Source organism: Nicotiana tabacum, chromosome 19 (assembly GCF_000715075.1).
Source record: "Nicotiana tabacum cultivar K326 chromosome 19, ASM71507v2, whole genome shotgun sequence".
Taxonomy (NCBI): Eukaryota; Viridiplantae; Streptophyta; class Magnoliopsida; order Solanales; family Solanaceae; genus Nicotiana; species Nicotiana tabacum.
The window spans coordinates 144,343,656-144,370,542 of NC_134098.1; the positions used below are offsets into that span (position 1 = coordinate 144,343,656).

General features: G+C 34.9%; 1 protein-coding gene and 1 long non-coding RNA gene across 2 annotated transcripts; both read right to left on the reverse strand.

Moving 5' to 3' along the window:
• Positions 1 to 5,659: 5,659 nt before the first annotated feature.
• On the reverse strand, positions 5,660 to 7,085 carry LOC142173763 (uncharacterized). The gene is made up of 3 exons (XM_075239411.1): positions 6,918 to 7,085; positions 6,318 to 6,510; positions 5,660 to 6,057 (listed from the first exon to the last, which is right to left on the reverse strand). The coding sequence occupies exons 1-3, from the start codon at positions 7,083 to 7,085 to the stop codon at positions 5,660 to 5,662; spliced, it is 759 nt and encodes a 252-aa protein (XP_075095512.1).
• A 14,857-nt stretch (positions 7,086 to 21,942) lies between these two features.
• On the reverse strand, positions 21,943 to 26,887 carry LOC107766638 (uncharacterized). Its single transcript, XR_012703057.1, has 2 exons — positions 25,729 to 26,887; positions 21,943 to 22,506 (listed from the first exon to the last, which is right to left on the reverse strand). It is a non-coding gene; the product is annotated as an uncharacterized LOC107766638 (long non-coding RNA).

Below are 26,887 nucleotides of genomic sequence, written 5' to 3' on the forward strand. Positions count from 1 at the left end.
CTTCATTGCGGGTGTCACTGATTGAGTCCTCGAAATGAGGTTGATCCCCTCGAATTTCAGGGTTGTGTGCATCATTAACAGTGTTATCTACCATTTTTTGCGATTTTTTCTAAGACAGTAGTCAAAACACGTTAGTAAAAATAAAAAAGGATCAATTTAATGGCACGATTGTCTAGGCCCCACGGTGGGCGCCAAACTGTTTACCCGTAAAATGGTACAGTTGAATTTATACGTAATTTCTAGACAAGTAAACTAGTTTGATCCTGAAATAATATAATAATTGAAGAAAATACACAAAACTTAGCCTTAGAATGTAGATGAAATAGCAAATATGATGATTCCATGAACAGGGTTTCCGAATACAACCATGATAATATCAAAAAGCGAAAGAGTAAAATTATATAAAGCTTTGTATAAAATATAATATATGCTCTTGCCAGAAATTTTGTGTTCTTTACCATGGTAACTGAGCTCACTATTTATAGCTATGCCTAGGGAAAAAGGTCTTAGGATCGTGCCCTCATTTAATGTCAATTGTGAGGGTCAATGATGAAGATGTAACTATAACAATAAATGTTCGCGTCGAGAAAAATAAATAATCAAGACTGAAAAATTGCATAATAAATGTAGTATTTGATTTCAATAAATAATGAGTGTTACAATCTCTATGATATTCCTCTGATTCTTCAACAATGTATTAGTGAGCTTGATTTTGATTCAAGGGCTTATAAAGCTTGGTCTTGAATCTCATTCTTGAACTTGAATTTGGATTTGATCACGAACAAGTAATTTGATCTTGAACGCCTTGGTATTTGATTTGGCTTCATTCTTGATCTTGATCTTGAACTTGAACTTGAACTTGTAGCTTGAGTGCTTAAGTGCTTGAACTTATAGCTTGTAGAGAAATGTGCGGTGTTTGATCCACGAGCTCTTTGCTTGCTTCTTGTTATCACTTATGGTGTCTTCTAGCTTTATGAAGACCTCTATTTATAATTGTAGAGAGTGGTGTGGCTCTGCGATTTGATTGATCCGTTTGAATTGACCAATACTATCTAGACACTTAGCAAAACTCTATTGGTTGTTGATTTGGCTTGGTATGCCACCCTTTTTTCGACATATGTCATGATTTCATTGGCTCATTTATTTGGCTTGGATTGCCACATCATTTGACGCATGTCATGATTTTATTGGCTCGTTCTGTTGACTTGGATTACAACGTCACTTGACATGTGGCATGAGCCGGGGCTTTAAGACGGGCTACTAGCCATTTGGACTTTGTGCTAGTAAAATGGGCTCGTCTTTTGGAGTCCAATTAAATGGACTGGCCCAAATAAAATAAATATACTTTAATTAAATCCATGGTGGACTTAAATAATTAATTTTAATTTGAGCTTAACATTTATTGAATGTAGGAATTTATCCAAACTTAAAATGAATTTTAATTCCACAAAATTCATGTGCTTACAAATGCCCCATACTTCAAGACTTGTGGTAGTTGGCCTTTGAAGATTAGTATTAAATTACCAATGACGTTCATCCATTTAAGAGAAAAATCTAATGAAACTTTGTCAATGCTGCCAAGTCCATAAAATTAGTTACGTCAATTTCCTTCTAAAATATACAATATAATTTGTTTGTCATTTGCTAGTGGCTTTAACCTTTCAATTCATACTTAAACAATTAAATAATAATGTTAAAGTTATGAATCTTGAGCAAATCAGTAAGTTTACCCACCATCAGTTGTATATGGCATTTGAACACCATATTCTATGCAAGATCACGTCATTTTCTCGTTATTAGTTTGCAACGAATTTATGTTGTTTCCTGATCTTGCGTGATTCGGCGAGCATGTGATTTAACGAGGAGACTTAGTATTTGAATTTAGATCACCTAACCGTCTTTAAAGTAGATCACCTCAGTCCCTCTTTATCTAGTTTTTTTGTTGGGAACGGATAACTCCCCATGCAACTGCCCTCCTATTTTTAGGAGATAATATCTCATTTTGTTGAAGAGATTATAGTCACTACACATCTTAATGGATTAGGAGAACTCCTTTGGGCATGTATATAAGAGTCAAGTCCCTTCAAACTCATAGCGCATCCCAATCTTTCTGCGGGTTCTACTCACTGTCATTTGTTTTCCCTTGACGATGTCATAAGCTTGAGTTCATCTTCACAATTTGCAGGTTCACTCCTTTGAACTAGGAGAATTTATTTATTAGTTTTCCATGTAAGACTTCTTTATTTCTCTTTTGTCTTGTATGGATTTTCCCTTTCATTATTGTTTGCGGGAAGCTTCTTTGGTGGAATTTGCTGCACTTTTGCATGCTGCATTTATCTTTGAAAGAAAGGAATTTAATCCCTTCCCATCTCTTGTATTTCTTTTATTCTCTCTTTGTTGCCATTTCTTTTCAGGTTCAAAGGAGGAAACAATAGTTATTATATAAGTTCTTTGAATTACTTTATCCCATTTGAGGCGAAGATTATTTCTTGGTCAAGGCAAAGATTTTGCGATGTCTAAGTAGAAGAATTTACAACGTCCGAGATAAAGATCATTACACCATTTAAGTCGAAGACTATACATTGCATGATATATGTGAAGACTATTACACCGTCTAATTCAAAAACTTTACTTTGTCCCATGCGAAAATCATCACACTGTTTAAGCTGAAGATTTTACTTCATCCGAGACAAAGACCATTATACCGTCTGAGCCAAAAATTTACTTTATCTAAGGCGAAAACCATTACACCGTCTGAGCCAAAGATTTTACTTTGCCTGAGGTGAAGATCATTACACCGTCAAGAAATTGACTTTATCTTGTTTGAAGATTTAACTTCATTTTATTTGAGGCATAGACCATTACACCGTCTAAGCTAAAGATTTTACCTTATCTTAGGCAAAGATCATTACACTGTCTAAACCAAAAATTTATTGTCCGAAGCGAATACCATTACACTGTATGAGCTAAAGACTTCATTTTATTTGAAAACTTTACTTTCTTTATCTATGGCAAAGACCATTATATCATCTAACCCAAAGAATTTACTTTTATCTGAGGCAAAGACCATTACATTGTCTGAGCCAAAGATTTATTTTATCTGAAGCGAACACCATTACACCGTCTAAGCTAAAGACTTCATTTTATTTGAGAATTTGACTTTCTTTATATGTGGCAAAGACCATTACACCGTCTGAGGCAAAAATTTACTTTATCTGAGGTGAAGACTATTACACAGTTTGAGCCAAAGATCTTACTTTATTTACATATTTGACTTTTCTTTATCTGAGGCGAAGACCATCACACCGTCTGATCCAAAGATTTTACTTTGTCTGAGGTGAAGATCATTACACCGTCTGAGGCAAAAATTTACTTTGTCTGAGGTGAAGACCATTACACCGTCTGAGCCAAATACTTTACTTTATACGAGGCAAAGTCTATTACACCGGCTAAGCTGAGGACTATATTTTGCAAAGGCAAAAGACAACCATCTAAGCTGAAGACTTTACTTTGTCTGAAGATAAGACCATTATACCGTCTAAGCTGAAGACTATATTTTGTCCAAGGCGAAGACAACTATCTAAGCTGAATACTTTACTTTGTCCGAGACTAAGACCATTACACCGTCTAAGCTGAAGACTATTTTGCAAAGGCGAAGACAACCATCTAAGCTGAAGATTTTACTTTGTCCGAGGCTAAGACCACTACATCGTCTAAGCTGAAGACTATATTTTATCCAAGACGAAGATCATTATAGAGTCTAACTTGCAGATTTTACTTTATCGCCAAAAGATTTGACCTTTTGGTGCATAAGAACGAAAACTCGTCCTCATTTCTAGATGCATGAATCAAGATTGTATGAAGCATGATTTTTTTTCAAAAAGCTGACCACTAAGAATATCTCTTCAACTTCAATCTTCATAGGTAATTTTATGATCTCCTATATATTTGGTTTTTTTCCTTCCTTTTTTTTTTGCAGGTAGAAGAAGAAATCAATTCCAAAGATACTACTTTAGTAAAGATAACCACACAGTCGAAAAATCTTTTTTCTACAACATAAATCAAGTCATGCAAGCCAACATTTTAAATACTTCCAGTTGAAGATATGAAGATATATTAAACCCTTCCTTCAAATAATTCAAGATATAAATATTTAAAGATGGTGCAGACTATATCAAAGGTTTTTACCATACACTTGGAGATATAGTGAAACTTCCAACTAAAGAATTGAAGGGTATATCAATTTGAAGACTTCAAGACTATTATGGGGGCTTCTTATTGGCTTTCAATTAAAGACTTGGTGCTTGAAAGAATTTAACTTATAGATTTCAACTTGAAGACATGGCAGACTTGAAGGCTTCTACTTGAAGATTTCGACTTGAAGACTTAGTGGATTTGAAGACTGAACTTGATGATTCAACTTGAAAATTTTGCAGAATTGAAGACTTTTAACTTTTGGCGAATTCGAAGGCTTTAACTAGACTTGATGAATTTGAAGACTTTAACTTGATGACTCAATTTGAGGACTTCCCAAAATTGAAGACTTTAACTTGAAGATTTGACGAATTCGAAGGTCTCATCATCACTTAGCATATTTGAAAAATTTAGAAGACTTGGTGGATATGAAGACTTCAACTCGAAGATTTAGGTAGATTTTAAGAATTCAACTTGAAGGTTAAATTATAAGAGTTAACCTTGAAGAAGTAGCCACTTTGAAGAATTCAACTTGAAGACGTGGCAGACTTGGATAGTTGAAAACTTAGCGGACTAGAAGAATTTAACTCAACTTCAACTTGAAGATTTAGCATGCTAGAGACTTCAAATCAATGATATAGAAAATAGAAAGAATTCAACTTGACGACTTAGCAAACTTGAAGAATTCAGCTCAAAGACATGACGGTCTTGAAAACTTTGCAGCTTGCTAAAGTCTATAATTGTCTCAAAGATACCAATCTCGGTGAAGAGGATCAAGTCATTATGCAGTTTATAATGAGTGAGTTTTTTTAAATAATTTATGAATTTGAAGACTTGGCGGACTTGAATACTGCAACTTTAAGACCTAACGGGCTTGAATACTTCAAATCGATGATGTAATAGACTTGACAAAATCAACTTGACTTAGAATTGGAGCCTTCAACTTGAATATTTAGCCTCTTATTAAAATAACTACAATCATTCCATCAAACACCTTAATTCGACATGGAAGGGTTGCCTCATTGAGCCATCAAGATAAAACAGAGAGTTCAACGAAAGAATACATGTACACCTAATTTTCAAGTGTCAATCAAGTGAATTATATTCCATCATGCCTCATTTGAATAATGCCTTGGGTAATATGTATTTTTGAATTCATATGACTAAACTTAGAATGAAACTCTAAGTTGTCTACGTACCTCGGTGAAGAGGATCAAGTCATTCCGCAGTTCGAAATGGGTGAGTTTTTTTTAATATCCTAACTTTTGCCTAGGCCGCCTCTTTCGAGGTTTTCAATCTAGCAGCCTTTTTTTTTTTGCATGTCCTAACATTTGCCTAGGCCACCTCTTTCGAGGTTTTCAACCTAGTGGACTTTTTTGTTTTGGACCGTGCACAATTTATACTCTTGCGGGCCAGAAGTAACATGTTGCTTATGTTCATGCGTTAAGGAGCATATTTGTTTTCTTCAAGGATAATATCTCTTCATGAATTTCCCATTGACGGGGCAAATCCGCAAACCTTCTGAGTCAACTATCTTGTAAGCGCCACTTGAGTATACCTCTTGTACAATATATGGTCCATCCCACTTAGCAGAGAATTTCCCCCCAGACCGACGAGAGGTAATAATAGGCTTTTTGACCAAAAGAACTTGGTCACCCACTTGGAAATATCTAAGGCGCACCCTTTTGTTAAAAGATCGAGACAGGCGAGCTTGATAACATTCAAGGCTTTGTTGAGCTTCTAGCCTCTTTTCATCAAGAGCCTCTAGTTCTTCAAGGCGTAATCGAGCATTTTCTTCATCAGTGAGTCCTTCTTGAATGGCAAGCCGCAATGATGGTATTTGACGCTCGAGTGGAAGGATAGCTTCAACTCCATAAACAAGTGAATAAGGAGTCACTTACGTTGGTGTGCGATATGTAGTCCTATATGCCCAAGGAGCTTTTTCCATTCTCTCATTCCAATCACTCTTAGACTTAGAGACAACATTTTTAACAAGTTGCAGAGCGTCTTGTTAAATGCTTCAGCAAGTCCATTGGCAACAACATAGTACATAGAGGAATTGCGTTGCTTGAAGCCAAAAAGATCACATATTTAATTCATCAGCTTGTTATCAAATGGCTTACCATTGTCCGTCAATATATATCGAGGAATGCCAAAATGATAGATAATATTGACTCGGATGAAGTTAGCCACATTTTCCTTCTTTACTTCCTTAAGAGAAACAGCTTCAGCCCACTTCGAGAAGTAATCAGTTGCGATCAAAATATATAGATGTCTACCAGAAGACTTTGGAAATGGACCAACAACATCCAAACCCTAAGCATAAAAAGGCCAAGAAGCAACCGGTAGGTATAATACTTCAGGTGGTTGATGTATGAAGTTAGCATGGAATTGGCAAGCTTTACACCTTCGAGCGTAATCCAAACAATCTTTCACCATAGTGGCCAATAATACCCCATTATTTTTATGTGAAAATGAAGTTTTGGCCCAGAATGATGCGCACCATATACTCCAGAGTGTGCTTCTTGCAGGGCTTGAAGGGATTCATCAGCCTCCAAACAACGTAGGAGCACTCCATCAAATGATCATTTGTAGAGTGTATTCTTATAATAAATAAAACGAGGGGCTCTCATTTTGATTTCTGTCTTCCCTCAGGGATTTTCCGGCAATATCCCATAATAAAGATAATCGATTAATGGTTATCGCCAATCTTCAATTTCAACCTCAAGAATGGAAGCAAGATGCTCAACTTTGCTTTCTTCTTCCTCATAGTCATTTGGTGGAGGAACTACCCATCTTTGGCAAACAACGACTTGTGTCTGATCAGTCAAAGATAATGTAGAAGCTAAGGCTGCTAATGCATCAGCTCTCTTATTTTCCTTTCTCAGCATGTGTTGAATAGTTACCTCTCAAAGCCAACTTACCAATATTTGAGCATATTTGTGATATGGCACCAACTCTGCCTTCTTGACCTCATAGCTACCCAAAATCTGACTGATCACTAACTTGAAGTCTCCAAAAACTTGTAGTTGCAATTATTTGATATCCACAACCATTTCAGGCCCAAGTATGAGCGGTTGATATTCAGCAACATTATTGGAGCACCATTGTGTCAGAGTGAAAGAATATGTCAAAACTTCTCCTTGAGAAGTGATAAACATTATTCCAGCGCTAGCTCCTTCACGATGCGCAGCGCCATCAAAATACATCTTTCAAGAAGGTTGAATTTCTATGACCATTGCATCTTCATCAGGCAATTCATCAGACAACTCCCAATCATCTGGAATCGGATGGTCAACTAGGAAGTCTGCTAATGTTTGTCCTTTTACCGCCTTTTGAGGAACATACACAATTCCAAATTGTTGAAATTGGAGGTACCACCTCGCTAATCGATCACTTAGGACTGGTTTAGACATGAAAAATTTGATAGGATATGCTCTTGAGACGAGTCGCATAACGTGAGCTTGGAAGTAATGCTTCAGCTTCAGAATAGAGAAGACAAGTGCCAAACATAACTTCTCAATAGGTGAATACTTGAGCTCATTTGGCGTCATCATCCTGCTCAAGTAATAAAGTGCATTTTCTTTGCCTTCATTGTTTTCTTGAGCCAGAAGCGCTCCTACTAACCTTTTGTGATGACCCAAAATGTCATTTTTAAAGTTAATAATTATTTTTGTATTCTAAGACCTCGAAAAGCACTATTTATCATTACTCGACTTGCGTGCGCAGTCCGTAAAATTTTTTGAAAAGTTTTTTTAGGAGAAAAATGGATTAAAATATGAATTAGAGCTTTAAAACTCAACTGAGTTGACTTTGGTCAATATTTTGAGCAAACGGACTCGAGTCAGTATTTTGACAGTTTCGGTAGGCCCGTATCGTAATTTGGGACTTGGGCGTATGCCCAGAATCAAATTCTGATGTCCCTAGCCTGAGATATGGAATTTTGATGAAAAATAAAAGTTTAAGTTCATTGATCGGAATTTTATTTGGAAGTCCGTAGTGAAATTAGGCTTGAAATGGCTAAAATAGAAATTTAAAGTTTGAAAGTTTGACCGGGTTGACATTTTGATATCGGGGTCGGAATCCAGTTTCGAAAATTTTCATAGCTACGTTATGTCATTTATGACTTGTGTGCAAAATTTGAGGTCAATCGGACTTGATTTGATAGGTTTCGACATCGAATGTAGAACTTGAAAATTCTAAGTTTCATTATGCTTGAATTGGAGCATGATTCGTGATTTTAGCGTTGTTTGATAAGATTTGAGGTTTCAAATAAGTTCGTATGTTATTTTAGGACTTGTTTGTGTATTTGGTAGAGGTCCCGAGGGCCTCGGGTGAGTTTCGGATGGTTAACGGATCAAAAATGGGACTTAGATAGCTGCTGCAAATTTTCTTCTTCTGAGCAATCGAGCCCAGAAGTCGAGCCCAAAAATAATCGAAGGCTAGAAATCGAGCCCAGAAATCAAGCCCAGAAATCGAGCCGAGGATCGAAGGCAAGGCTCGAGAGCCATAATCGAAGGCAGGCTCGAGAGCCATGATCGAAGGCAGGATCGAGAGCCATGATCGAAGACAAGCTCAAGATCCATGATCGAAGGCAGGCTCGAGAGCCATGATCGAAGGCAGGCTCGAGAGCCATGATCGAAGGCAAGGCTCGAAGGCCAGTGATCAAAGGCCAGCTCGAAGGCCAATGATCGAAGGCCACTGATCGAAGGCCCAGGATCGAGGGCTATGACCAAGGCCAGTGATCGAAGGCCATAAAGATCGAAGCCATGATCGAAGGCCATGACCGAGGTCTAGCTCCGACAGATCTATAAGTTTATAAAACTGAGGATTTCGTCTCATTTGCCATTTTTGACGAACTTGAGCTTGAGCAGAAGCAATGTTTGACAGATTTTCAAGGAAAAATATTTGGGTAAGTGATTCTAACTCAGATTTGGTCAATATACATGAATATATCATTATTTTTACCATTTAATTAGTGTTTTGAGATAGAAATTTGAGAAATTTTTAGAAATCTCATAGAAACGAATTTTTGAGATTTCGGTGTCGATTCGGAGTCGGATTTGAGTAAAACTGGTATGGTTGGACTCGCAATTGAATGGGTTATCGGATTTTGTGAGTTTTACCGGATTTCAAGACATGGGCCCCACATGCAATTTTGAGATAATTTCGATTTTTATTGAAAAATATAGTATTTTCTTATGAAATGGATTCCTATAATTTTTGTTGACTGTATCGAATTAATTATGACTAGATACGAGTCGATCAGATTCGAAAAATCGAGAAAAAAGCATAATACTTAGTTAAATTGGAGCAAGTCGAGGTAAGTGACTTGTCTAACCTTGTGTGGGGAAAATTTTCCCTAGGATTGGTATTGATGTGATTATTGAAATGTGTTAAAAATTATGTACACGAGGTGACGAGTGTGTACACGAGCTAAATGTGAAATATTATATTTTAAAATTTTTTAGATCACTGTTGCGCTTTTATTAAATTATTTTATCTTGTTATATTCTTCATCATTGATTTGAGATATATACTTTAAATTTGTTTGACTTTTTCCTGCTAATTGTTTTGCCTGTTTAGTTGAAACTTGGTTTCTTTTATTCTGTGCATTATTTGAAGGTTGATTTTCTTTATATTAAATATTATTAATATGAAGTATTTGACATTTTTAAACTTAATATTGAAGCAACGTATTAAAGATTTTAAAAAATTATTTTCCTTAATTATTTATTCCTGAATATTTTTGTAAGATTTTCGTACTCATTATGATGGAGCGTGAACTCTTTATTGGGGAAAAATATTATTGATGATTTATTCTGGCATGAGGCGTGAGCTCTTTATTGTTGAAAAATATTGTTATTGAATTATTTTGGCAAGTTAAATTATTTGAGCACTTGAGGTGCAAATTGTGATATATTGTGATATTGATACGCATGCGGTGGTATAAGGTCTGGGTATTGAAACGCATGCGGTGAGATAAGGGTGGCTTGATACGCGTGGCTAGTAGAGGGAACTAGTAGAAGTCATGCGGTGTGATAAGGATGGCCTAAACGCGGGATGCTATTTCAGGAAAAATATTTTCTTTAAAAATAAATTGTGAAAGCTCCCGCGGTGAGATAAGGAAATGAGATATTGTGAATTTATTTATGATTTGGGACTACGAAGCGGTACCTCGGGAGTGCCCTTGTTGATATTGATTTATGGCCACAGTTGCTTTTGATTATTTGTTGTGATTTTCTTAAAGTTGAAAGAAAATTTTGTTTGTTTCCACGAGAGACTAATTGCCATTATTTTGTGTAATTAAATGGTGACCTGCTACTTTATTCATTTCCATTGTCATTTATTTTATTATATTATTAACATTTTACCATGCTATTATTATTTTCCAGTAGGGCCTGACCTGACCTCTTCACTACTCTACCGAGGTTAGGCTTGGCACTTACTGGGTACTGCTGTGGTGTACTCATACTACGCTTCTGCACATCTTTTTGTGCAGATCCAGGTACACCTTATCAAACGAGGCATCAGTAAACTAGCTGTACGAGGAGACTTCGAGGTATATCTGCCAGCGACCGCAGACTCCGGAGTCCCCTTCTATCTTACTATGTTGTCTTCCTTATTTGCTTTGGACTCTGATATATAGAGACATAGAGAATAAATTCTTAGAAGCTTGTGACTTATTTCTACCGGGCTTTGGGAGTTGAAAATGTTTGAATTGTAGTTTATTTATTTCAGATTTCAATTTTTATTCCGTATTGATAGGCTTACCTAGTCTTAGAGACTAGGTGCCATCACGACATCCTACGGAGGGAATTTGGGGTCGTGACACCTTTCCTGTGCTAAAATGTATAATATTAATGGCTTTTCAGGTATGGGGGCTGCCAGTACTGGAGGTTTCATCAGATAAGACTTAATGCTTTTAAAAGCATTTCTGCAAGCTTGCCATTCAAAAGGAACCCCTTTCTTTATAAGGCGCCTAAATGGTTTGCATCTTCCAGCCAGATTCGAAATAAATCTTCTAAGATATGCTAACTTACCTTGTAAGCTTTTTAATTCATGAATATCCTTAGGCTCGGGAATTTTCAAGAGAGCATCCACCTTAGCTTGATCAATTTCGATACCTCGGTGTCGAACAATAAAATCGAGGAACTTCCTAGAAGTAACTCCAAAGGTGCAATTCAACGGATTCATTCTGAGTTGGTATCTCCGAAGCCGTTCAAATACCATCCTCAAATCTTGCAAGTGATCATCTTTCTTCCTTGACTTTACCACCAAGTCGTCAACATAACACTCCACGTTTTTATGAAGCATGTCATCAAAAATATTTTGCATGGCACGTTGATATGTAGCACCATCATTCTTTAAACCAAAAGGCATTACCTTGTAGCAGTATATACCTTTAGGGGTGCGAAAGGCAGTAAGTTCTTTATCCTTCGGTGCCATGTGAATTTGATTATATCCCGATGAACCATCCATGAAACACATTGCCTCGTATCCAGTCGTTGCATCAATCATGAGCTCAGGGATAGGAAGAGGAAATTCATCCTTAGGACAAGTGTTATTTAGGTCCCTAAAGTCAACACAAACTCGGATTTGGCCATTCTTATTTATTACATGGACGATGCTTGAAATCCATGTAGGATATTTAACTTCATGAACAAAACCAGCCTCAATAAACTTGTTAACTTCGGTTTCAATCAAGGGAACCAGTTCAGGTCTGAAGCGACGTTGTGTTTGCTTCACAGGACGAGCACCTCGGTTGACAGCAAGATGATGAAGAACCACCTTGGGGTCTAAACCTGGCATTTCTTTGTAGCTCTAAGAAAATATGTCTTTAAACTCCTTAAGTAGCTCAATATATTTGCTCTCTTCATCACCAGTTAGAGAGGCACTTACATATGTGGGCTTTGGATCTTCAACTACTCCGAGATTGACTTAATTTAGTGCATCAACCGTTGTCTTCACCCCTTCTTCAAGCTCAGGTGGTGCATATTTAGTGTCTCCATCCTCTTGAGGATCACCATCATTGAAAGATATGTAATGACATACATGAATAGCAAGGCACTTTTCCTCGACTTCCATATAAGATGAAGCATTTTGTTCATCATGAATGGTGATATGATATGATGACCCCACACTTTCTTTATCTTCCTCTTGTTCTTTAGTGTGGGATATAGTACGAGCCTTTGCTTTGAGGACCTCTCCGCACGAAACTACAAGTTTGGTCTCTCGCCTCATTCTAGAAGGAATCAGACTTGGGCAGTCTGTGGTCAAAATCTCCTTTTTAGCAAAGATCGGTGCTCCAATCCTTCTATCACTTCCATGACGCTTGTTTTTATTTTTTAGTGGTCCCAACCTATCAAAGACCGAGGTCCTTGATTTTGTAAGTCGATCAAATACAGAAGGCTTTTTATTAAGCATCATAGACACTTCTTTAGCAGTAATGTAGTTATAACTTGCCCTTTTAATGGAGATACGGATTGGCAGGGTTGTTTGTATCCCAATCCTTTACGTGATTGCTTCAGTGGGTACCCTTTCTCCATCATCGTCTCTTAAGTAGGGTTTGAAGCTTCAAGCGGGAACTTTCCCAACTTGGATGGTTCATTGGGATCATATCCAGCTTTTGCTAACAACTTGTAGGCGTTTGGGTCAAAGCCCTCATCTGTGCGCTTTGCAGAAAGTGCTAGATTTAGAAGCGAATTATGGTTTGGTTATTTTACAAACCCTTTAAGAAACTTTGTAGACGACTTAATTGCATCAATTTGCTTGATAGGAAGGGTCAAGTCTCCTAACACATTACCTTGCAGTTCAGAAGATGGATCTTCAACCTTCCTTGCCTTTGGGATATAGAGAAGAACATGAGTCACTTTCTTACTTGAAGATGCCTCATTCACCTTGTTCCTATCATAAAGCACATGGTCTTTTTCAACCGTAATCTTTGCCTTGCTAGTTGTGACATCAACCTTCTTTGCAACACTTTTGGTCAACATCACATCATCAACCTTAACCTCATTTGAGACGTAATTCTTTAAGTAGAATTTCGCATCGGCAAAGTATAATTCAGCCTCGGTAAAGGGCTTATCATCAGCAACAATCTTCTTTTCGGCCCCATCTTCACAGTACTTCAAGCTTTTATGGTAGGTGGATGAAACCACTTTGTTCTCGTGTATCCATGGCCTTCCTAACAAGATATTATACGAGGTCTTTGCATAGATCACGTGCATCCATGCACTCGAATGCAAATCTCCCATATTTATTTCCAATGTGATAGCTCATATAGCTCTTTCCCCCCCTTGATTGAACCCTTGAATCATCAAACGACTTTCACATAGTTCATCCATCGGTATGCCAAGCTCTTTGACGGTATGAATTGGGAGAATATTGATGCCAGATCCATCATCAATTAAAATTCTACTTACTCTATGCTCACGCACAAATCCAACCATAAATAGCAGACGATTATGGGGTGTTTCACCTAGCAAAAGATCACCATTAGTAAATGTAATTTTTGCATCACAAATGTCCACTTCTTCAGAGAGATGCTCAGTGAGTTTTTCAGACAAGAGAGGTGGTAGCAATGACATATCTTCCTTCTTTGTCTCTTCTTCATCTACCTTATAACATTAGGCCTTGATATCTTTACAGGAAGCTTGCATGCTTAACCAGCCTGGCAGGAATTTATCCAATGTTACTGGACGACGTAGCCTTTGATTGTGATTCTCGTCCATTTTTGTTTTCTTCCAATTTTCGTCTATCATTTTCTTCTTGGGTATTTTCACCATTTTCCCTCTAGTCAATTGCTTACCTGGCTCCCTTTGTGAATTTGTCTTGCAGCGTCTCCGCCGAGTCACAAGAATCCAACCTTCATCATCAGTTTGACCATCACGTTATTCACTTTCCTTTTGAGATCTTTCCTTCACTATTACTTTATTCACTATAGGGAGAAGCAATGGTTTGCTCACATCAATAGGTTCAAAGTCACCAAATTTAATCATGTTTGGTGATGATGCAGTTTGGATGCCATCACATTCATGTACTTCGACAAAATTGCAAAGGACAGTGGGATCAAGTGAACCAAAAGTGACAGAGACTTGATTCGAACTTTCTTTTTCATCCTCGAGCAAGATTTTTCCTTCAGCGGCCAAGTCCATGACTTTTTCCTTGAAGATAAAGCACTGTTCAATAGGGTGGCCAATCAACCGATGGTACTTACAATAATTTGGATCATTAGTCCTTCCAGCTTCGTCTGGCCGCTTCATTTCAGGTAACTCAATGAGTTTCAACTCAAGGAGTTCTTAAAAAATTGCTGGGACGTCAGAGTCCAAGAATGGATATTCTTTTGCTTGCATTTTCTTTAGAGTTAACTTTCAGCCAGCTTTATCCTATAGGGACGTTTGTCTTCATACTTTGCTTCTTACTCACTTTTGTAGTGACCTTTAATGGCGAGGCATTAACATTCATTGATTCCTTGCTCTCAGACTTCGGCACGAACTTGCCTCCTTTTTTTATTTCTTGTTTATCCTTCACTTTACGAGGTTCATAAATAGGTGGCCCTTGATTTCCACTTGAAGGCATGCTTAACTCCATATCATGAGCACGTGTAGCTAATTCTTCAAAAAACTTAAGCTTGATACCCTGTAGGATATAGCGGAGTCACCAGTGCATTCCTTGGATACACATTTCTATTCCAGAAGCTTCACTAAGTCTGTCTTTGCAGTTGAGGCTTGAATTCCTCCATCGATTGATGAAATCAACAACTGGTTCATTCTTCCATTGACGCGTGTTTGTGAGTTCAACCATACTTACAGTGCGCCTTGTGCTATAGAAGTAATTGAGAAATTCATGTTCGAGTTGCTCCCAGCTATCGATGAAAACAACCTCGAGATCAGCGTACCAATCAAAAGTATTTTCTTTTAAGGAACAAACAAATTGCTTGACAAGATAATCTCCATAGGTTCCAGCATTATTACAAGTTTCGACGAAATGTGCAATGTGTTGCTTTAGATTTCCTTTACCATCAAATTGTTGAAATTTTGGGGGTTGATAACCTGCAGGCATCTTCAAACTATCAATTCTCACAGTGTATAGCTTCGCATATGCGAAAGAAGACTTGGCAGCAACATCGTACTTATCTTTGATGGTTCCCATGATGAAGTCTTTCAATTGATCAATGGGAATAATCCCATCAGATGAAATCTGAAGTTCTTTAAGAGTCGTTGTCTGCCTTGCAGACGAGTCTCCTTTATCTTACATCATAGGGAGCTTTCAAGGAGCATGACTTGAATCTCCCTCTATCATGCTTTCAACTCTATCTGTCAGCTTGACAATTTGATTATCTTGATCTTGCATATGCTTCGTTAACCCTTTAATTGCCTTTGTTAAATTTGTGAGTTGTTCTTCAACAGTTGAAGTGTTAGTCACCATTGCTTGGATAACCGTCATGGATAGTGGAGCAAAGTATGGATTTTCTCTTACACCATACTTTGAGTGGAACAACTCACGTGGAGTGCTTGGAGCAGATCCAGTGATCAAGACATCATCATCATCATGTGTGATGAGATACTTAGATCTAGATGGGCTAAGTAGAGCTAATGTCCTCTCAACAATTTCGGCAATGTTCGCTCCTTCTTCCAATTCAGTTGGAAATGATCTTGCTCCCTTTAAGGATCGAAAATCAAAGATAGAAACTGATACAGACGACATTTGAAATGCTTGTTATCCCAGCAAGTTTGCCTTGTTCCTAGTGACAAGTGCTACGCTTTCCATAGTAGCATCCATCAAGTTTTCCACATCAGATGAAAACTTGGAATCTGTAGCCTTAGCAGTAGTGAGTTTGAAGTTGATCTTCTTAGGAGTCATTTCTGTGTTCTTGAAATTTGGTAATTTGAAGAGATGAGAGGTAGAGATGGTCCCACTGGGTGTGCCAGAAATTTGTAACAACAAATTTTCGCGTCGAGTAAAATAAATAATCAAGACTGAAAAATTGCGTAACAAATGCAGTATTTGATTTCAATAAATAATGAGTGTTACAATCTCTATGTATTCCTCTTGTTCTTCAACAATGTATTAGTGAGCTTGATTTTGATTTTAATTTTGATTCAAGGGCTTGTAAAGCTTGGTCTTGAATCTCCTTCTTGAACTTGAATTTGGATTCAATCACGAACAAGTAATTTAATCTTGAATGCCTTGGTATTTGATTTGGCTTCGTTCTTGATCTTGAACTTGAACTTGTAGCTTGTAGAGAAATGTGCGGTGTTTGATCCACGAGCTCTTTACTTGCTTCTTGTTATCACTTATGGTGTCTTCTAGTTTTATGAAAACCTCTATTTATAGTTGTAGGGAATGGTGTGGCTATGCGATTTGATTGGTCTGTTTGAATTGACCAATACCATCTAGACACTTGGCACAACTCTATTGGTAGTTGACTTGACTTGGTATGCCACCCTTTTTTGACATATGTCATGATTTTATTGGCTCATTTATTTGGTTTGGATTGCCATATCACTTGACACATGTCATAATTTTATTGACTCGTTCTTTTGACTTGGATTTCCACGCCACTTGTCAAGTGGCGTGAGTCAGGGCTTTAACACGGGCTACTAGTCATTTGGACTTTGGGCTAGTAAAATGGGCTCGTCTTTTAGAGTCCAATTAAATGGACTGGCCCAAATAATAAAATGTACTTTAATTAAATCCATGGTGGATTTAAATAATTAATTTTAATTTGAGCTTAACATTTATTGAATGTAGGAATTTATCCAAACTTAATATGAATTTTAATTCCACAAAATTCATGTGCTTACAGTAACGTTGAGCATAAATGTCAAATTCTCTCTAACGGACCGTCGCTCTTAATACGGTAGAATATTCCTTAGTAAATGCTACCGGACGCAAGGCATTTAATACACTTTTATGAATGTTATTTGTTCCGGTGACAAGCGCAGTGACTGCGTTCGGTCCTCAACCATTCCATATTGGATTCCACGTATCCTCCTTTTAGTCAGCCACATGTCATATCATATTTTACCATATACAAATATGTGTAGTATTTATAAGTTATACCATTATTTGTATGATTGTATCAAGTAGTAGTAACGTCATTAAGTCAACTGTTCTTTGGTGTTTGCTAGATCTTTTAATTTTTTAGTAAAAACGGGTGACATACCTTACCTAAATAATAGAAACATCACAGATGTATAATACGAGAATGTGAATTAGAGCCATAGAATTATCAATTAATATAACACAAAGCACTTAATGGATACAACAATATAATGTACTTATATTCCTATATTAGTCGGCAATGACTAGGACTTCCAAGGGATTCCTCATTTTTGCATAGCCGGCAGTTAGGTTGGAGTATATACTATAGTCACTGGCTGATTTATGTATAACATCTCGAGGTCACCGGATTCCGTAAACTTCGACAGAAAATTATATATGTAATTATATATATTTTGAAAATAATTATATAAAAGACTTAATATTCTGAACACTAAAAGCTTTTAAGGAGCACCGATTAATCAAAATAATGCATCTATCGCGTTAAAATATTGAATCCGCCTCTCACTATCATGACAAGTACCCATAGATTCAAACTTTCCTATAGAATTGGTCAAACTCATACTTCTCCTGGTATTGTTTGAAAAACAGCTTCATTCACACCTAAATTGAAGTTTTTCTATTGTCTCAAGCATCTATTTAATTTTCAACTAGCCAACAGGTTTCTCACTGGTGTCTGGTGGAAAGACAGAATATACACAAAGTTCGTATTTAAAACGCTATTTGTGGCTCACCTTAGGTGATATCTTTTTCTATCTCTTTAAATAATATGTGAGCTTCAATCTCTTATATATTAAGTATAAACTAAGACCTAAGTACAACTATATAAAACTGAAATTCTTCGAAATGCCACCTAATCACATTTTTAGTACTACATTTATCTCACCTTAGTCAATTCCTTTGTATAAACCGTGTTTGTCTTGTATCTTGTAATTATCAATTAGCGTCGGTTTTAAGTTTCTTCCTGATTTTGTTTTAAACAATATAAATGGAAGCACCTAGGGGTGTTCGTCGGTCGGTACGATACGGTATTTAGATATTTTGGTTCGGTATTCGGTTTCGTAAAATGCTATGCAAATACCGTACCTAATTAAATTCGGTATGGTTCGAATTTTCTCATATTCGGTTCGTTAATTTCGGTTTATTCGGTTTGAATACAACCTAGTGCATAAAGTCATAGACTGTAATATTTTTAATTAAAGTATTCAAAAGTACAAAATTAAAAATGTTTGTTGACAAAAATTTTGTCCAAAACTGGTAAATACCAACCTAGAGAGAGAAAATTTAGAGAAATATCTTGTTACTTGCTTAGAGTTAATTGATGAGTTTAGAGAATAATGGAAAGTAAAATTTTAGATTTCTTATATTTAAGTTACAATTAATAAAATGTGTATTGTGTAATATAATATATATTTCGGTACGATATTGGTATTTCGGTATTTTATTTTAAAATACCAAATACCATACCTAATACAAATTATTTTTTAAAACTTAAACCAAATATCATACAGAATTCCAAAATATCGAATACCGAATACCAAAATTTTCGGTTTCGGTACGGTAATTCGGTATTTACCAAATTATGCATAACCCTAGAAGCAACAATTTCCTAGAAGAAAAGAAAGAGAAGCCGGGGGTAGGTGAGAATGGTAGATGTGGATCCAGGATTTAAATCTTATGGGTAACTTTCAAGGTTTTTAGCAAACCCAGTGGCGAAGCCACCTTATAGGAAAGGGTGTCAAATGACACCTCTTTGCGGAAAAAATATACAGTTTAGGTAGGTAAAAAAATATATTATATGTATATATACTATGTATTGACTCTCTTTAATTTTCTAGTATGTTTACTTTTATATATTTTGACACCCCTTAATCAAAATTCTGGCTCCGCCACTGATTAAACCCATTATATTTTTAAAAATTATGAGTTCATATTTACTATTTTTATAATTTTAATAAATTTTTACATATAAACTTTTACTCAGTTTCGAAAGTTATGAATTTAATTGAAGACTGAGCATGGAGCTGCGGGTTGGACGAAAGACTGGACAGACAAATTGGTCCAGAAAACGAAAGCTATGGTACAATGAACTTGGGCAATAAACACTACAACTCTCTTGGCTTCCCTTTTTTTTTTTTAATTCTTTTTGAGAGTTTAAGTGTTATTCATTAATCGATTATTTAGGCCATCAGATCATCTATACAGTTATTATAAGAAAATCTTGTATAAATGATAACTAATAACCATATTTGATTAAAAATCTGTACTCTATAAATGTAGTACTAATCTTTTTTTAATCGTTTTTTTGTGTGGGCGGAACTAGTGGAGTTTGTGTGAAGGACAGGGAAGAGAACCTGGTTCCTGGCAATGTGTGTTAAGTGGAAGTGACAAAAAGTTTGGAGTGCCAAATTTATTATATCAGTAACATATAATTTCTCTTAGGGTGTACAAAGAAAACTGATAAATCGCGTTAAATCGAACCGGAAAAAAACAAACCGACGTGGTTTGGTTTGATTTAGTTTGTTATTGGGAATAAAAACCCGATCATAAATAGTTTGGTTTGATTTTAACTTAAAAAAGTTAAACCGAAACCAAACCAACCCGATAGTACATTTATATAATTTTTTAAAATATTTTATACATAAAAATATTTTATTGTAATATAATTTATAAATATTTCTTAAACTTTTTCACAGTTTTATATTTTAACGTATTATTTCAAGTTTGGACTTAACATTTTTGAATGATAAATAAATTGTATAACCCATAAATGTAGTAACTCAAACTAAGGTAGTTCAAATCAATACTAATGCTAACAAAAGAAATTTAATTCAACACTAGAAATAACGATAATGTTGGATAACAGAGGACATATTTTGTGTTTTGAAAACTTTTCTAGAAAGAAAATCCGAAAACACTCGAAAAACCCGAGACATACTTCCAATTCTTCTTTTTCGGTGAGGGGGTTGAGAGATGAGAGTGGTTCGTTATAAAACTGTCCATCTACCAGTTTAATTGTATTTAACTCTTGCCAACTTTTATTTATTAACATCACAAATCTTAAGAATCACAAATTCTGAAGTGGAACTTTTGGAGATCGGGACTTACTAGTTTCTTCCTTTTTTCTGTAATAAATAAGGTATTGAATCTGCATTAGTTGAGCTCTTCATAATTGATACAAATTCGATGCAAACAAATTAAATGAAGAAATAGTGGGGATTATACAGGTTAATTTAACTACGGTCATTGAATGTTTTATTATAACAATAAAGTCATAAAATTATTTTTATCACATAAAAAAAATTAAAGTGTACCCATTTATTCACAAAATCTTTTTTTTGTTGTTGTAGAAATTATTAAATTTTAACATCATTTGCATCCAATTAGGATCTTGATCTTTTCTTTCTTTTCTTCACATAGAAAATGAATAGTCGACCTTTCTTTTCTTTGTACTTACCTTTCTTTTAAATACTAGATGGGGCATGGCCCGTGATAGCACGGGCCAACATATTGTGAAGTACCTTAAAAAAAAAAAGTTGTTAAACTAAAGTTTTGCGACCTGCAAGTAGAGAAAATAGAATTTGCATTCTTTTTCCGGTACTACGTGGGCGTTTAGACGTAAGAATTGTAAAATTCCAAAAAAAAAAAAAAAAATTAAGTGAAAATGATATTTGAAAATTAGAATTGTGTTTGGACATGAATATAACTTTGGGGTGTTTTTAAAGTTTTGTGAGTGATCTGAGTGAATTTTGAAAAATAGTTTTTTGGAGTTTTTCAAATTTTCGAAAAATTCCAAAATACATCTTCAAGTAAAAATTAAAAATTTTATGAACAACCGCTGATTTCGAAAAAATAAAATTAAAAAAAATCAAAAAAAGGAAAAAATTTCTTATGTCCAAACGGGCTCTACATCTAATGAACTAAAAATGGATAAGCATTAATTATAGCACCAAAATACAACAGCAGGATACCCTTCTTATATGCTACCTTCTTCCGGGTATCAGCAGTTCAACACAGATAAATTTATCCTATCATAAGGTGAGCAAATCAACCCTCTTGAGTTCAACTGTTTATTAGCTGTACTGATCTACAATTGGCCAAGGAACAAACTTTAATGTTAATTCTGTAATCAAGCTTAGACAAACAGGTTATTTGCATATAATATAAAGAGAATAACTTTCTACAACCACCTAAAAAAATTAAATAGCAACCAGAAAAATACAAAACCAAATGATCAGATTAAACAAGCACTATCTAAAAGTCGTTATAATGATGTAATGCAACAAAATTTGTCAACCACCATGCATACCACCAGCTCGCAAGCAAAAGATTACTCTATTTTGTTGTCATCAAAATATCTAACATATCATATGAATTTGAGCTATATTGACTACTCAAATCATATCACAACCACGGAGTAAAGAGAAATGTCGACATCTCACGTTCAATTCTGAATTAAATGGAGACATTTAGGATATGTTCAGCTCATGAGTTACTTTGCTCTTTAATTTTTTATTTTTGTTTGCATAAATAAATGAAGTTACAATCAGCACTTATTGGCTACACTTAAGCTGTTCATGAATTTATAATGTACAAAAAAATATCATCATAACTTAGAGACATGAACAATAGTAGTATGCACAAAGCAAAGAAACAAAATAAAAATTGACACAATACATATCTCAGCCATGGGACTCATTTCAACTCTCTTTGATAATTAATTAGTGTCTATCAAAATCGAAAGATGGAAATTGTTTAGATGTTATAAAATATAGGAGAGCTTATACAATCAGACATATAATGTCTTTCAAGATATAGTCCGCTAAAAATAGTGCTTATCTGAACCTTTCAATCAGAAGTTAATCAATTAACTTCTAATGCTTGATCAGCCAACTAACATTGATAACTATTTTGTATAATTCTATCTGCAAGAGCATCACATGCTTGAAATGCATTCGACCTAGGAAATATGTATTTTTCTTTCTCAAACTTTTGGTTTGTTCTTGGCATCACTTTTGCGTCAATTTATATTTTTCTTTTTTGATATGGTAACTCTTAACTTTAATTAACCATATTTCAACTTAAAGGAGTCCGCATAAGTTCCTGTACATATTTTTCACCATCTTGACTTGAACAAATAAAAATCCTCCTGAAAGAGTAACATATTATGTTAATTTCCTGATGTACTTCATTGTACCTTCATCTCATGAATATCCTTTCTTCTTCTCTTCCTTCAGGCTTAACCTGGCAGTTACAATAATACATCTTTGATGAATACTTAATTTAGTGGCAGGCTACTCCTTTAAAAAAAGGCTTGCTACTTGCACAGAAAAGGATAATTTAATAATTGTCCTCAAGATTTATAATTTTTTAGTGATCAAAGAAAATCATCACTGCAAGCATGAGTTTGACTGAAACATTACCTAAATACAACAGTAAAAAACTCTTATTTAGCGTGCCGTCAGATGAAAGGGTTATGCGAAGAACCAGAGTGTCACCTAGAGAACAAAAACTATCAAAGTCTAACTTCAGGCAAATCCATCGAAATGCCTGACTAATACTGTTTAATTCATCACAACGCAATTAGGTCATGTATCACACACGGTATGTTAGCCACCAGAAAGCACAAGAAAAATGAAATAAGGTAGAATATGATATTTAAATGTATGAGTGAATAGATACAGCCATAGTTTTTCGCAACATCTTGGGGAGCAGGTGAATAACGACATACAAATATATCAGACAATAAGTGACTCGGAGTAATTCTAGAATAAAAAGAAGTAAACTCATAGCTTGAATGAAACTATGCCATATATAGATATATATTCCATAACACCCTTACCTTTAAGAGTTCCATTAGCAATTGTAATAAAATTTCTACCCTCCTTTAAAAATAGTTTCAGGAGAAACTATTACGTCGATGAGCTGAGCTACTTGTATCCTACTGCTAACATATGACTTCGTGTAAACCATACAAAATGATATACCAAAGGCACTATTTGTTCATGACTTAGTTTTTGAAATATCTTTTGCTAGTAAGTAGCTACAATTATTGCATGACAAAGTTACCATAGATAAGATCAGATAAAAAGGTATGCAACTCCTTCATACATCAATTACTGATGCTCGTAGAATGAACATGCATTCCAATCATATGTTAAAATAATAGTAATACAGGAACAACCATATTCTTGATCCAATAGTTTATTAGCTATAACCAGATAAACATTTGGGCACAATTTGTTACTTTCTCTATCGTAAAGCCAAATCTCTACTATAACACAAAGAGTACTTTTTAGGCGTTTCACTTAATTAAAAAACAGTACGGTAAAGATGATCTCAGGCATAGAAGTGTTCAGAAAGAATGCTTGACTTCTTCTGAATGCTCGACTTCAAGAGCATATATTTCAAGAGATACATGTCTCAGACAGAACATGGTACTTGGTTTATTGTTACTCTACATAAATGAACAAGTGATAAAAGCAAAAATAACCAAATAGATAGCTAAGAATTACATATCAAGCACCATAAGTCATGATGTGGAATGTGGTATATGGCATCTAATGGTGTGGGAGGCTTATCCTGAAGCTTAAATTGTAAAAGATCTATGTATGATTTAAATAAAGATTACGGGTGGTAATATGACGAGTTTCATGTTCAAAAGGATACTGATGCTAATGCTGCTTTAGTGTGTCTATTTGTTGATATTAAGAAAGTGGCTAAAGCAGAGGAGCAGCCTATAAATTTTGTGACTTAGTATCTATGCACATGTGCAAATTAATGAAGAAGAAACCTATGTGGTTAGTCAATAACACCCTATCAGATATCAGAAGCACTGTTACTATACCGATACTAACTCTATAGTTTAAGTTCTGCCCTAGAAGAGGAAGCCTCTTCCACCGAAATAGGTTCATGGCTCATGAAATATCTAATAGATTTTCCAAGTCTATAAATATTTTAATTTTGCTGCATAGACATACATCACTAAGAAGACATCTTATACAAAAATAAGAATGGTATATATGAAGCGTCGATAAACCTTGTAAAGTTTAGAAATTTATTTTTTTCGTCAAGCTTCATCTAGCTTCTTAGCAAGAAACTGAAAGAAAGATTTCATTATTTCTTAAAATTATTCATTTAAGGATTAAATAGCGATAATTTTTTTATCTATCATAAAATATTGCGGTAACAAGAACTATCGCTCAATTTCAAATAAGAAATAAAGAAATAATTAATAATAAAAAGATTTATGAAGATCTAATCGCTCACCTTTTGGCAAAAAGTGTCAAATTCTGTCATGCAAACCATCAGGTATTTGCAATTTGACCAAAACATCGGATCACGTGAACTATCTTAGCTTGCGCTTTCACTCTTTTAAAATTAACCACGGTTAACTTCAAGAAATTTTTTACCTTAATAATTAGTAATTAAAGATTCGGAGTATGATAAAGACTAAAGTTTGGGGGAAGGGGGGGAGAAAGAAGATAGGGGAAAAAATAAAAAGGAATTCTGACTGTTGCTTCTAGAACCAAATATATGATCAAAGAGAAAATGGACTTTTGTAGTTATAGCAACAATACTCATTGTTGACAAATGAGTAACTTCAATATAGCTACATTTATAAAATATTTTGAAAAATGCATACATATTGAAGACCCATTGGAGCAGTTCAATCAGGAACCCTTAAACCTTGAAGTTCTCAGGCTTTTAGTCCTTTAGTTCGTCAACAGTCCTCTGGATATGACTTTATTTCCTCGATTTTAGAAGAAAATTTCTAAACATCAAGATTGTTTTGCAAAGTATATAGAGGGAATTTCTTTTCAATTTTTTTTGCATAGGATGAATCAGCCTCAAAGTGGGTTTTCAGAGTGTTGTCACTTTCTGCTATTCTTTATTATGCTAATATGAGTGTTATATCAAGATTAAGTTTTTAGTAAAGACAAACTCCTATAAACAAAATTTAAGAGAGAGCATAAGCAAATTTTCTCTAGTACCAAACCAAAAAACTAACATGCCAGTTAATAGCATATTATACATAAAACAAAATTGAAATCATAATATGATTAGAAAAAAGCAATTGTTGTTAAATTTTCGCTACACTTCTTCAAAATCTGATCATAGTTTAATTACAGAGCTCTTATTTATGAGAAATGAAAATCTTCCTGACAAATATGATACCAAGACAAAAACTAAAAAGGATGTATATTCTAGCTTCAAGAATTAACCGAGAGGAAGAGGGAGACAAAGAGAAATAAGAAGATGTTGTTGGAAATACAGAGAGAACAACCTAATAAAATTAGAAAAGCAAAAAGACAATGTTAAGGAAACTATCATTGAAGCAAAAATGACTGGAGTTCTTCAAGAAACGGGCAACAATCAACACAAATATAACAAAGGTAGACCAAAAATTGAAAGGAACGAAGACAACAAAGAGAAATTGTAGTAAAAATTAAAAGGAAAGCATACCTGGATGAAGAAGATGAAGAAAAGAGTTAGCACGCTGGTGCTCTTTTTTTTTGTTAGAGATGAGAAAGAAAATGGATCCTTCTAAAGTTATATTTTAACCTTGTGATGTAATTATCATTTTGCCCTTATATACAGCTAAATTTGCAAAGATACCATTGGTCGACCATTTTGGGGGGGGAGAAGATAGGGGAAAAAATAAAAAGGAATTCCGACTGTTGCTTCTAGAACAAAATATATGATCAAAAAGGAAATGGACTTTTGTAGTTATAGCAACAATACTCATTGTTGACAAATGAGTAACTTCAATATAGCTACATTTATAAAATATTTTGAAAAATCCATACAGATTGAAGACCCATGTGAGCAGTTCAATCAGGAACCCTTAAACCTTGAAATTCTCAGGCTTTTAGTCCTTTAGTTCGTCAACAGTCCTCTGGATATGACTTTATTTCCTCGATTTTAGAAGAAAATTTCTAAACATCAAGATTGTTTTGCAAAGTATATAGAGGGAATTTCTTTTCAATTTTTTTTGCATAGGATGAATCAGCCTCAAAGTGGGTTTTCAGAGTGTTGTCACTTTCTGCTATTCTTTATTATGCTAATATGAGTGTTATATCAAGATTAAGTTTTTAGTAAAGACAAACTCCTATAAACAAAATTTAAGAGAGAGCATAAGCAAATTTTCTCTAGTACCAAACCAAAAAACTAACATGCCAGTTAATAGCATATTATACATAAAACAAAATTGAAATCATAATATGATTAGAAAAAAGCAATTGTTGTTAAATTTTCGCTACACTTCTTCAAAATCTGATCATAGTTTAATTACAGAGCTCTTATTTATGAGAAATGAAAATCTTCCTGACAAATATGATACCAAGACAAAAACTAAAAAGGATGTATATTCTAGCTTCAAGAATTAACCGAGAGGAAGAGGGAGACAAAGAGAAATAAGAAGCTGTTGTTGAAAATACAGAGAGAACAACCTAATAAAATTAGAAAAGCAAAAAGACAATGTTAAGGAAACTATCATTGAAGCAAAAATGACTGGAGTTCTTCAAGAAACGGGCAACAATCAACACAAATATAATAAAGGTAGACCAAAAATTGAAAGGAACGAAGACAACAAAGAGAAATTGTAGTAAAAATTGAAAGGAAA

Coding starts and splice junctions, on each gene's coding strand:
- LOC142173763 (XM_075239411.1), bottom strand. CDS start 7,085: ATGCTGAGAAAGGAAAATAAGAGAGCTGATGCATTAGCAGCCTTAGCT. Junction 6,511..6,917: donor ATCTTGCTTCCATTCTTGAG/GTTGAAATTGAA, acceptor TTTTATGCTTAG/GGTTTGGATGTTGTTGGTCC. Junction 6,058..6,317: donor ATATATATTGACGGACAATG/GTAAGCCATTTG, acceptor ATGGAGTTGAAG/CTATCCTTCCACTCGAGCGT.